The 13,621-nt window shown below is 38.7% G+C and overlaps 1 protein-coding gene across 1 annotated transcript in view; it reads right to left on the bottom strand.

The window, feature by feature from the left end:
* The window catches only part of PCSK6 (proprotein convertase subtilisin/kexin type 6), a gene marked incomplete in the record, with an annotated part of 114,398 nt that overhangs the window by 13,764 nt on the left and 87,013 nt on the right, over nt 1–13,621 (bottom strand). Inside the window, 5 exon segments of the mRNA XM_072402647.1 lie at nt 1,884–2,080; nt 3,347–3,449; nt 4,902–5,078; nt 11,220–11,356; nt 12,643–12,831. Coding sequence (XP_072258748.1) covers nt 1,884–2,080; nt 3,347–3,449; nt 4,902–5,078; nt 11,220–11,356; nt 12,643–12,831 — 803 coding nt within the window.

Genomic DNA, 13,621 nt, shown 5'->3' with positions numbered 1-13,621 from the left:
CACAAACACTGGGGGAGAAGTGTCCTTCCTACAGCACTGTGAAAACCTAGATATCTCGTTTCAAGACTGGGCATTTTACCATTGAAGAACAGCCCCGCAGTGGGCGCCTCCCAACCTCATACTGACCCGGCAACCTGCGATGCTGTCCATGAGCTGATTATTGAGGACCGGCGAATATCCGCAAAAAAGATAGCCCAGATACATGACATCTCACGGGAGCGTGTTGGGTTTGTTATCACCCCTATCCTAGACATGCGCAAGCTTTCAGCGAAGTGGGTGCCAAAATGTTTGAACAGTGATCAGAAGAAGGAACGAGTTGAAACATCCAAAGCCGTTTTGGCCCATTTTGAAGCGGCACAGGACTTTTTGGCTAGGTTAGTGACTGAGGATGAAACCTGGCTCCACATCTATGTGGAGGAATGGCGCCACAGCGGGTCCCGTGGCCAAAGAAGCCAGAAATCGGCCAAAAAAGTCATGGCGTCAGTTTTCTGGGACAAAGACGGTATTCTGTTGGTGGACTACCTACCTCAGGGCTCTAGTATCACTGGACAGTATTATGCTAACCACCTGGACCGGCTGAAGGAGGCAATTAAGACGAAACGCTGTGGAAAGTTGACCAAAGAGATCCTTTTTTTGCAGGACAATGCACCTGCGCACACGTCCAACATTGTGGCTGCCAAATTGAACACCCTGGGTTTCCAATTGGTCCACTATCCCCCATACTCACCTGACCTGGCCCCTTCAGACTATTATCTTTTCCCGAATTTAAGGAAACACCTGAAGGGGCAACGTTTTGAGGACATTTCTGATGTCAAAGATGCTGCTAATAGCTGGTTTGCGGCCCAACCAAAGGACTTCTATTTGAACTGTCTAGAAAAGTTGCAACTATGCTGTAGTAAGTGCATCACTCTCAGGGGGGAATATGTTGAATAAATGTGTCATTTAATAACTCTGGCTCTCTTCTTTCTGGGCAAAGCCAGGAACTTCCCAGCACCCCCTCGTACATTGTACATTCTATTCCAAATCTCACCACATTCCACAATTACAAATAAAGGTGCTGCAGTACACTTTAATACCCATATTTCCAATGTGTATAGCAGTAGATTGTGTTTTATACACCCAGACATCTGCCTCAGACTCCTTCCTGAATTTTCACTGTCCACCTACCATGAGGTAGCAGATAAAATGCCCCAAAAAAACTTCACTGGGAGAAGAAGTCAAGTGCTGCCCCCAACTGCATTAAAAACTTTCTTTTGCCTGGGGGCTTTCCTGTTACTTTGTGTCCTAAATGGAAATTGATGTTTTATCTTCCCTAGTAATATTTCTATTCTCTATAAATTTGTTTTAGACGTAGCCTAGCTCCTTATATCAAATAATTAGAATCTTTGGCTCTAAGCCATTTGGATGCCGTGGGTTACTGCACTATGCTTATCAACCAATTTGCCCTGGCTTATCAATTTAAATGGAGTTGATGTTACTTAGTATAAAGTTATCTGAACAATAAGTGAAGCGTGTTGACAAACAATATAGTTGCTTAGTCTAGATAAAGTGAACACCCAGATCCAAGGCAATCCCATGGCTTGGGTTACATGCCTAATTCAAGTGAATCCAAGTAAAGAAGCACCAGTGCCATGTAAAGAGTTTTTATAGTGAATAACACTACAAATGCACACAACAAATTTAACTATGAACTGCCCACAACATTAAAATCACTTTTCTATGTTGTGAATGCCATGTGAGAGTCAAATAGCAGGGTACTGGTGAAGTTAGTATCATCATGTGATAGTGAAAGACAAACACTGCATCCCATAAAAAGAAATAGCAGTGGAATCATGGCACAAACCAGAAGAGCAAGGTTAAGAACCAAAGCTGAACATATTTACTTTCATCGGAGTATGCTCCTGCTGCACATGTGGTTGTACAGGAACTGCTTTCAGGCTGAAGGTAGAAGCCTCTCTTACAGGAACTGCACTGGTTCTGACCTCGTCCAAAACATGATTCACACCCTCTATGGCACCGTCTGCACCTTCTGCCAGCCACATCTGCCATAAAGCCAGATGGACAGGTGCTCACACACTTCCTACAATAAACAAAAGACATGAAATTACCGGTAAAATAAAGTAAAAACATTACACAGATGTCTAACACATCATACCAACAACTTGATGTAAGTATGAAAAACAAAGGGGGGATCAGAAACGTTTATTTTGCAAATAATTTGTACCTGTTAATAAACTTTGAATGGTCTCAAGCATGCACACAACTCAAAGCAGTCAACTCAGGCCCTATGACAGTTGTCACTACAAAGTGTGCTCATTTCTCAGTTCCTGTTCCAGTGACAAAACAACTTTTCAGATTATTTTTCACTTTCAATGGTTACCGAGAGGGGATCTCTGCAACGGGACACCTGAAAATTAAATATGTTGTAAACTCTTCCCTACTAAAGTTTTGCCTTTAGATGAACATTTTTTGTTACCTATGTTAACTAAATGTGCACAGCTGAAAAGTCCCATAAATTCAAAATTCTGAAAAAGTAAAAATGTCCATTTTTTTTCTGATTTAGGTTTAGGTACAGGAATTGTATGCTGCCAATGCTTTCGGAACCCAATATTTTATTTTAGGTTTAATCTTTGCGTTAGATTTACTGTTCAGTGTTTAAACAACTTAGTCCACAGATCCTAGAGCTTTGAAAGGGCTGCAAAAATTTTACAGCCTTTTTGTTTTTTTTTGTTTTTTTTTTAATTGTTAGGCTGCCAGCTATTTAGTGAAAAGGCTTTGGGTGGCTTTTGAGCCGCTCAATAACTTTTAAGGAAGTCTATGGCCTGTCGAACTATTTCAACATTCAACTTCATAGTTCAAAAAATTCTGGATATATAGTAAGCAACCTAGATCAGCTACAGCAGAGGTCAGGGGAGATATTAGAGGTCTCTACAAAGAATACCTATCACTTTCTCATGACATAGGGGCATTCCTGACATAGGATAAATAAATTATAGGTCCCTTGTTTAAAATCAATAAGCATCATCCATTAACGCACCACTATTTTCTGCAAATATATATTTTTTTGGTGATGGTAAGTACCTTTTAACAAAAATGAAAAATATTTAAATATGTAATTCAAAGCATTTTGTTATATATAATAAATGCAAAAAAATATCGCTGACTGCCAGAAATCTAGTAATGGCCCTGTAAATACTGCAAAAATATTCTGTTTAATGGCCAGTAATCAGCCTGAGATCACATCTTTTTCCTGTCACATGGAAGCAGTGTTCTGTCAAGAGTTATTGTTGGCAAAAGGTCATTATTATTTCTACGGCTTAATAGTACATCGCATACACCAACGTACCTGCCTGATTTGACACTGCCAAGGCTATAGTGAACACAGTTGAGACACTGATCCGCGCTGGGCCCATCGCATCCCCTATCGCCGCACTCTGTGTGGCATGGACCTTGGAAATACAAATATTTATTTAAAAAATGCAAACCAAAAGGAGCGAATGACAAACATTTGAGTGCGAGACATGCTGTGCTACAATCATTTAGCCATACAGAAACATAAACAGCATTAACTGGCTTGTGAAATAAAAACACTGATTAACATTTTAATTTGGTTAAATTACTCCAAGCCCATAACATTTTCACTTGTTTGTCCTATTTTGATTTATTAATATCACAGTGGCTAAAAACATACGACATTGCTCGCTGAAGTCATACTAAATAGTTTCTCAGAGAGAACAGCGACATGGTTAAAGGAAAGTGTACTGAGGGAATAGTTATACGGTCACTGTTGACCTCTTTTACCGGAAATGCTTGTCATCTGGCTATGATGGCGACACTCACACTATTTAAGTTACTGGCCCAGAACAAGTATCTCCCTTGCCACATATTGGTCTCTGATTTAGAAATTACTGAAGCAAAACAAGATTGCCATCTACTACTAAGGACAGCCAAACACATTGAGATGAAACAATGCTGTTCCAAGAATTCTAAATAATCAAAGCAATATTGGATCATTAAAAATAACTCATGTGTGTTTCAAATATAAAGTAATCATATTCTTCTGACTCTTTCTTCCCTGTTCTCGATCTCTGTACTTCTACAGTGGTTTATGCTTTGTTAACTTTTATATTGTATTACAACATTTTTCTATATTTATATAATATTGCTTACTGAATATAAAACGAGGATAAAGTAATCATACACTGTAAATGAGTCAGAAAATAACCTGGGCCAGCCGTTGATTATGTTTGAGTATAAACCAGATACAAGAGATTTCTTCTTGCACTCTGCTTCATCCACTACTAGGACAACAGACTAAGCTGGTGCAACCAGCTGTCCATACACAATTGTCCCTGAGATTCTAGCAAATCACAAATCCATAAAATTTGACCTTTAAATATGCATTTGGTACTGAGGCCATATAGTGCTAGCTCATTAACACAGTTCTAATTAGGGTCAGAATTGGCTCTCCTTAAACAAAAATCATGTGCAAAGATCTGAGCATCACCTTAGTGTCAATTCACCCCCTTCCCTTACTAACCCCCAGCTGCAATATAGTGCATACACTGAGCTGGGTACAGGGTCCAGTCATACAGAATACTGGGTAGCCGACCGTTACATACAGTAACTGGGTTTGACAAAAGACCATGATTTTTTATTTCCAATTTACCATGTTCCCCATCCAACTGCATCACCTCCACCCATTATAGTAGCAAAGTCCTTTATGTTCTTCTTACCAAACTGCAGCTGTACAATGCGCACCTGCATAGTTTACAGGCATGTACAAAATGGTACTAAAAGAATGCATCAACAGTATTGGGTCCTGTTTTAAATCTTCTCCATTAATATAACTTCTGTTAAAGTGTCATTTCACACAGGCATGACATACCCTAGAATTGTACCTGAATACTCGTCTTCTTCCTCAAATTCCAGGGGATTCTGAAAGATGGCAGATTTAGAAGGCTCAAGATCAGCTGCAGACAAGTCCAGGGCTTTAGACTTGGAATGATGGAGGCTGATGCCATTGTACGGGTGCTCAGCTGTGCCATAAAGAATCAGCGTCCATTCTTTTAGCTTCCCTACAACAGAAATTTACACCATTATATTCTTTTAATTACCTTTCTGCAGCTTGTGAACTAATTTTATTAGCAGCTTTCAAAAGCATCTACAACCAATTGATTTCAAAGTGATGCCAGATTTTGGGGATTACCTATATAGTGGAGTATAAACAGGTTCCAACTGCAACCCCCCCAAACTAAAAAAAAAAAAATAATCTTGGATTATGTTCAGGTCATATCAGTAGATGGTGCTGTGTCTTCACACCTACTAGTGGCCAACAACATACAAAACATCATCTTAGAGCAAGGGACCTTTTATCCTGTAAAAACAGAGGGAAAAAAAACATACAGCCTGAGCCCATGTGATTTTAAAATTTGGCATTTTTGGCATGGTTTGTGGTATTGCTAGCAGTGACAGCCACACTTTGTGCCCTAGGTCTATACTCCAGTTAAAGCATTTCCTATATTTTCAGGTAAAGAGGTAGTACCTCAGCCCAAATTCAGATCCATTTATATTTGAATATATATTGATTTTAATGGTCTTGGGGGAGGTTTTGGTTGTTTTGCACAAATGGCATATTTGGAAGGGTAATTGGAAGCAATTGGATTGGTGAAAACATTCAGATAGGTCAACTTCAGATACTACAAAGATATTATTCAAGGTACTTGCAGATATTGAACCCTGTTTATTAACATACAGGCTCTGATCTTCAGGGTTTCCCATTTTCTCAAATTTTATTAAAGCCCCCTACATACTTCGAAAACCAAAAATGTTCGAAAACCAAAAATGCTGCTATGCCTCCAGGAGAGGCAAACTGCACCCTTGCCCTCACATTTTCAGTGGAGATTGCATTTCTCACTCTAAAGCAACTGCATGGCTAGAAGAAACATGTTGCTACCAAGAACCATGCCGCAACACAGACGCAAGCGTTTCCCAATTCCTTCCACACAGTTGCATAAAATGGTTTGGGAGCGCTCTTGAGCACACAGTACAACACACGTGAAAAGGGCCTTAGAGATCTACAGCTGGCCGTAAGTGTTTATTAGGTCCCACTGCTGACCATTGGCCACCTACACTTATCTGCCATTGTGAGGTAGTAAAACATTCACCATGATATTTATTAAATTGTATTTAATTTTAGTTTTTTGCATGTAGGCAACCACAATGCAGTGTCATGCCCTGTGGGTTAGTAGGGTACTGGGTATCCCCAAACAGGATTAGCCCAAGAAGTAACATATATGGTACTGCAAGATCCAGTTAAGCATTTACTTATTTGCTCTATGAAGAGCAATCATATTGCCATTTGTGGTATTAAATTAACAAAATACTTTTGCCTGCCTAAACATTTATATAGCTCTAAAGTACTTAAAGGTGCTTAATGCTTTCCTAATAGTAGATTTTTTTCTACATTTCTGACTGAAAAATTGCATTGAGCAGTTCCATGTACACGCTCTGAATGAATATCAAATGAGATTGAGCAAGGGGGCCTTTGAGGCATTTCAGGTGCTGAAACTGGGCTTTAGTTGTTTCATTGCTGAGAATTGTGCAGAGGTCTAAAGAGATGCCGAGAATGTGTTATTTCATACACATTGGGCAGAGTGGTGTGTGCATAGCTGGGTTATGTCGTTTGCAAATGTATTTAATGGACTTTCAAACAACACAGTTAATGCTGGATAACCTCACCTAGACACGCTTTAGTCTTGCAGGAGAGAACCACAAATAGGACAATTTAAAGGAAGAGTATTTAGGAGGTCATCCTGTGGAATTAACATGAAAAATGTTGAGCTTTTGCATATGAGATCTAATATTTATAAATCTAAAATCCTTAGTTATGTCATACTTTGTTAATTGTACTAAGCTCCATCCAGAAGCTAATCTGCACATCCCTTTAATAAAATACACCACTCAAAAGCAAGCTTGCAAAAATAAAATAAAATATAAAATTATAATAAAATCCTATTTTCATCTTTCTACAGGTACCTTTGTGACCTGGTAAAAACATACACCCCTAGCTGCTCCCTTTGCTTCTCTAATGACTTCCCCACTCATAACCTCATCAGACGCACGGCTCCAAGACTTTCTATAGCTGCTCTGACTCTCTGGAATGGTCTTCCACGTCTTTGGCTTGTTCCAACTTTCTGCTCTTTTAAAAGAGCACTCAAAACCCATCATTTCAGACTTGCCTACCCAACTTCTTCTGTCTTTTAAAAGCCCCACTACTTCACACCACTACATACCTCCCCCCATTCTATTGTGTGATACTTCCCCCACCTCCTACATAGTAAGCTCTTTGGGGCAGGATCCTCTCCTCCTCCTCCTGTGTCACTGTCTGTATTGGTCTGTCATTTTGGAAACCCTATTTAATGTACAGCGCTGCATAATATGTTGGCGCAATATAAATACTGTTTAATTATAATAATAAGGTACTAAAAAAGAAAAACTACTCATTAGAAAGGTAAAGCATTAATTATTTTTTTCTACAGGTAATTTAAATGTTTTGTATAGCTGGGTGACATTAGTGGTTAATAGGTAGGTGGGGACCATAAGTGGAGTGACACATCCTTGCACAGCATGACTCATTTGTCATTTAGTTGCGAAGCTGTTTTGCAGTATACGGCTGGCCGAAAGTCCCACAAGATGAAAAAAATAGGTATCAGTGCCAGCTGAGTGACAGTGGTGCCACTGACACGAAGCTCAGACTGCAAGCAACGATCTCTAATTTACAGAAAAAGCCATTACTAATCATATGGCATTTTATGAAAATTTCTTGTGTCAACATGTTTTGGGAGGCACAGTTTTATTCTTGGAAGAGAACTGAAAAGGAAAAATGCTAAACTAAAAGGAGCAGAAAATTATGATAGGAAACCTACATGATCAGGTAGATCTGAGACCACCCATGGAGTTAAAAGAAAAAAGAAGCAAATTACTGATACAGTACATTTAAAATCAATCAGCTTTTAGACTGACCTCCTACAGGTACAAGCCAATATTATTCATTATATGGCCCTACTAGATGCAATTGTAATTGATTATCACAAAGGCATCAAATTCACAAACATCACACACCTTTTTTTAAAACGCAACATTATGTATATCTTACAACATAGAATGTATTCTACTGTACAAACCTTAACTGTTAAAAAAATAATAAATCAGTCTTTGAAAAATCTTATCTTTTAAACAAATGTCCTCAAACAAAAATATTCAACATGTTTCGTAAACCAATTAGTCCGCTTCCTCAGTAGTATAATAGGTTTTATTATATAAATATCAAACGACCGATACATTTCTAAAAATATGATATACTTCATTACGCTCTGTAACAAGCTGACTAATTAGTTTGCGAAACGCGCTGAGTGTTTTTTTGGGACATCTGTTTAAAAGATGAGACCTTTCAAGGACCGATTCATTGTTTTTTTTTTTTTTTTAACAGCCCCTATTTACTCTACAATGCTACATAACATTTATAAGATAATATGCTTCGTAAAAGGATATAATGAGGTGTCAATCTTTGGGGGAAAACGTGTGACTTTCCCCTTGAAGGAACACTGGACAAAAGAAACTGAGCAGAGGTTCTAATTCTCCTCTATCCAAACTTATAGAAAAGTTTTGACTTTAAGCTGAAGCAGCACAAATACCAGGATGTGCATTCAACCAAAGCCTTGCCTTTTTATACAGAATTTTCAATCTAATTATCCATGAAAAGTGATTAAGCCATTTCCAGTATTAGATGAAGCCTAAATAAAGTTGGGGCTAATGTATTCCAAAAAATGCCAATACAAAGACTACAACTTAAAGCGGAACTAAACTTAAAACAAAAAATACACTTACCTTTAATCCGGCAGGTCCCTCGATGGTGCTGGCCCTTCCCACGAATTCCTCTTTGTTCCGGCGCAGAGGAAGTGTCGGACGTCGCCATCTTCAATCTTCTCCTAAAATCATTTTCTACTAAGTACAATCTGTCACTGGGATTGCCATTTGTCACTTCCCCGTTACAAGGACTGATGTGCAGCAAATAGTGCAGCAGCTGCCTTAGGACAAAAAAATCCCTTGCCATGAGACTACAACCACAAAGCTTAAATGCTAAATATTTTCTAGGAGACCAACAAAAATAATGTATGCTCCCCCCGGCAGCCGACACTCTAATCCTTTAGGTTGTAGACAGGCCCTTAAAATGCATGGCTGCTGGTCCTGCATTGTAGGAGATGGCATCAAAAAAACCTTGGAGAATACATTAATTCAATTTATATCCCCTTAGTCCAAAACAAGAGCAGAGCCCCTAACTACAAGGATAGTTTTCTTTATTTCTAGCATTAGGCTTTTATTGGTTGTATTTTAGAAACTAAACATGGTAAATCAATTAGTCAAACGGATCATGTAGCTATAAATTTTAATTTATGGAATTGCTGGCCTTTTTTTCCCTCATTTCCCCACAAATCTCCGGAGCTTTTAAGTTTGATTTGCATTTAAACTGATTTCTTACATTTTCCAACTCAACAGCTATCATTAGACTTCTGTACAAATCAACTATTAAATGCATGCTAGAATGGTAATCAGCCTAATCGATTTTCCATTTAGTAAGCACCTATTTGAAGTCTCAAAACGTAGCACACTTGTGTATAATATGCTGGCCTTTTGATCCCTGGGTTTGAATGGAATGAATTAAAATGAGGGTTAAAATAATGTTCTGTTACCAGACCTATTGCTTCAATATACAGGACAGATATCTCAGAACAACTTTTATTATAATATAAACAGTTTATGCAAGTCATTGACACCTCTTCTCAAAGCAATCTCCACCTGCTATAAAAAAAAGTCAAAATATGTTTTTCATTTTTAAACAGTTAATAAAGTTGTGGGCAAGCTGTGAAATGAATGTGTCTTTTTGCCTAAATGTTTTGGTTCTAGTGCAAGCAAATATATAATATGAATAAGCTCCATGACTAATGCTTATTACAGACACATGTTCTCACCCATGCCGTCCCATTCCTCACACAGTGCCAGATGTTCACATATTGCTGTATGATCTGGGTTCAGCACGTGGGCCGACACTCTACTTCCTAAACAAGTTGGCCTGTGCTTCGCGCCCACCAAAGTGTACAGCTTGTGGTTAGCGGCCTCTTGGGGCCCAGGCTTGTCTAAAACTATTTAGCTGACGTCAAGCTGGGTTCCTCCTCATTATGTCAGCTCAGCATGGACTGGGGAAAGTAGAGGACACAGTGGTAATATACCAAATATGATTTTTGATAATCACACTCAATTAAGTTGTGAGGAAAATATTTAAAATTCTGCTATACAAGAATGCAATATACCAATAAAAATGTTTAAAATATCAATGTATCTGTACATATACATATACACACATACACACACACAATTATTTTTATACATACACTACCAATATGAAATTAACCCCAAACCAATATAGTTTACCTTTAAGCTGCATTGTTATATTTTGCTGAAAACATTGAAAAATATCGGGAAATTGCATATGGCAGAAACCCTATACTTTCTCTTACAAGCCACAAAGTTCCTGCTACTCCAGCAATGTAAGGAAAATACATTCTAAGGTATTTTTCCATAAACCCAACTTTAAGCACTACTGGGCTACATGCTACTTGCATGAGAAATTGTCTTGATTTGGCAGGGCATGGTGCTGCATTTGAAAAGCAACAAATACCTATACAATAAATGCCCCTCTCCAAGCTCTAATTCAGAGAAGGGTGCATGAAGTTCCCCACTCCCTGCTACAGTATAGGGTATAAACCTAATACTAACACCTCCAGCCTTCTTAGGATAGCTTACGCTGTTACAATGGCCTGTGAATTAGCTGGATGTTGAAATGTTGAGATAACACAAGTTTCCTAAATTACCTGACAGCTAGTTGCTAATTGCCTAACCCAAGACTTTCTTCACTAAACATTTTTAATTTTTGCAGAATATTTAACACTTCAACATCTAATAAACGCTTACTAAGATTACCCACCGGTAGGGTCAACATCCATGTGCTGATTTCTCTTCTATGTATTTTCCCCTCAAACTACTATCCAGTATAATTAGATTGAAATCAAGTGTCTACATTTGAACATTTTTGTGTATCTTTACAAATACTTAGAATTGGTTTTAATTTAAATACTGGCCGTTACCCATTGCAGAATTACCTTGAATCTCGGGATTGCGCAATTGGGATGGAATGTCATGAATTTCCAGCATCCATTCACCTTCAGCTTTTTCACCCCAGCAATGGACGGTCATAAACTCCCAGTTCTTAAATCCTTCATTGGAGTAATCAAAGGTCCTGGAAACAAAGCCACTAATTATTTTGTCAAATCTGTTTAAACCTATGCTTATCAATATATTCACACGTAGCCCTTGATTAAGCAAAATCAATCTGTAAAACAGTTAGTACAGGCAGTCCCCGAGTTAAGGAAATCCGACAAACGGAGGACTCCTTTATATGAATGGGGCTTCCCTGCTCACGGGGGGGGGGGGGGGGTGTGGTTCTCATGACTTGCAGAGGAAATCTTTTAGTAAACACAGCTGAGGTTGTGGGTGATCTTAAGGACTGAGCTTTTATGCACCATCTTGTAACTCTTTGTTGACGAAAACAAACTCTGCAGTTGTTTCTTTTTGCATATCAAAGCACAACTTGCTCCAGAAGTTAATTAATGTCTAGGAGCCATAAATTTTTTTTTTTTGCTTTGTTTTTGATTAACTAACAGTGAGGATTTTATACAGTGACTGACACCATGCTGCCTAATATGTTGAGACAAACATCCGTCCTAATTGCATTTATTAAAATAATGTACCTGTTTCGACATACATACAAATTCAACTTAAGAACAAACTTATAGTACCTATCTTGTATGTAACCCAGGGACTACCTGAAGTCTTAATTACACTTGTCTCTAGCTACGATTGTACAAATTTAGAACACAGAGTTCCATTGCCTGCCTGTATTATGGAAATTGAGACTAAAAATTGGGGAGCATGGCCCATCCAACATTTCTAGATGGGAAATCAGTGATGAGAAAATGACAATTCACTGATAAAGTAGTAGTAGATGCCTAACACTGTTATATTTTGAGTTTTCCTCTTAATGCCCAATTCACACTTGTGGTTGTAAACTGCATGAAAAGTCACTCCTAGGCACAGAGCAAGCTCCCGTTATGTGACCAGAAGTGACAAACTGCACCACAGGTTAACATGTTTTCATGTGTTGCTCTCCCAATTCCTCCTCCAGAGGAGGAAAAACAACACCTTGCTTCCAGGCATTGAGCTGCAACCTACCCACATGCACAAAACGGATCCCCACTTCTCCTATTCAGTTGAGTAAGAGTGGCTGGGAGAACAGTTGTACCTCTGGTACAACATTGAGATCAACCACAAGTCTGAAATTGGCCTTGGATTAAATGTTACAACTAGCAAAAATGTGTGTCTCTTCAGCTTCTCTTTCCTATCCTCGTAAAGCATGTAGGACAAATATTATCAAAATCAAGCTGACTGAGGTTCCTACAGCCCTCCCCATTCTATCCAGAACCTATTCAAAAAATGCCTAAACTCAGGCGCCCTCTGGAGTCCTACCGTCGTGCCAAAAGCTGAGACTTTGTTCCTGATGGAGAAATTAGGTTGATTTGGAGGTCTCCTCTTCGAGGGTGTGATATAGTAACTCTCACAACAACATGCTCTAGGTATGCCACATGTTGACCACTGTTATCTGCGCAGGCATTGGTCTGAGTTGTTGTGCGAATCATCTGGTCAGCTCTGATAAACCTGTAAAACATTAAATTAGGAAACATTCCAAAAGAAACCACATTTAATTCTGGAAAACAATTCACAGAAAAAATACATACAATACCAAAAGATTATTGTCAAATGTATATTCAACAAAAATACTGGAAATTGTGCACAACATGGAATGTAACGTAAATCCTGATAGACTAAAAAAAGAAAAACCCCTGCAGGTAGGTTTCAGTTACCAGCACTGTACAGTTCTTGCACATATTTAGAATTACACCACGAGTGAACATTCTCCTTCTACTGGGCAGTGTTCCAAATCCCCCATTCCTGCTCTCTTGTGCAAAAATATATATAATGCAGCAGCCCAGCTGCGGATATGTTATTATTATACAGTATTTATATACTGCCGACATATTACGCAGCACTTTAAAAAGTCTATAGTCTTGTCAGTATCTCTCCCTCAAAGTCCATAGTCAGTAGCTGTCCCTCAAAGGGGTTCACAATCTAATAGTCTTATGTTTAACACATGACATAAATAAAAAACACAATTAATCTAACTGCAGGTTTATGAAATGTGGGAGGAAACCGGAGTACCATGAGAAAACCCACACAAACACAGGGAGAACCTGCAAACTCCATGCAGATAGCATCCTGACCGAGATTTAAACTGGGACCTAATGTTGCAAAGGTCATAGCGCTTTGGATTTTTGGAATGGGGGATTTGGAACCTCTAAGTCAACAATGAAATAGCATGTGGCTGTTTGACTCTGGTGTCGGCAGTGGTATACTGTCATCATCCATGCTTCTGAAACCTACCTGAAAA

This window comes from Pyxicephalus adspersus, chromosome 2, assembly GCF_032062135.1.
Source record: "Pyxicephalus adspersus chromosome 2, UCB_Pads_2.0, whole genome shotgun sequence".
Classification (NCBI taxonomy): Eukaryota; Metazoa; Chordata; class Amphibia; order Anura; family Pyxicephalidae; genus Pyxicephalus; species Pyxicephalus adspersus.
Note: the sequence above shows the minus strand (reverse complement) of the source record. Positions and strands in the feature narration are given on the sequence as shown.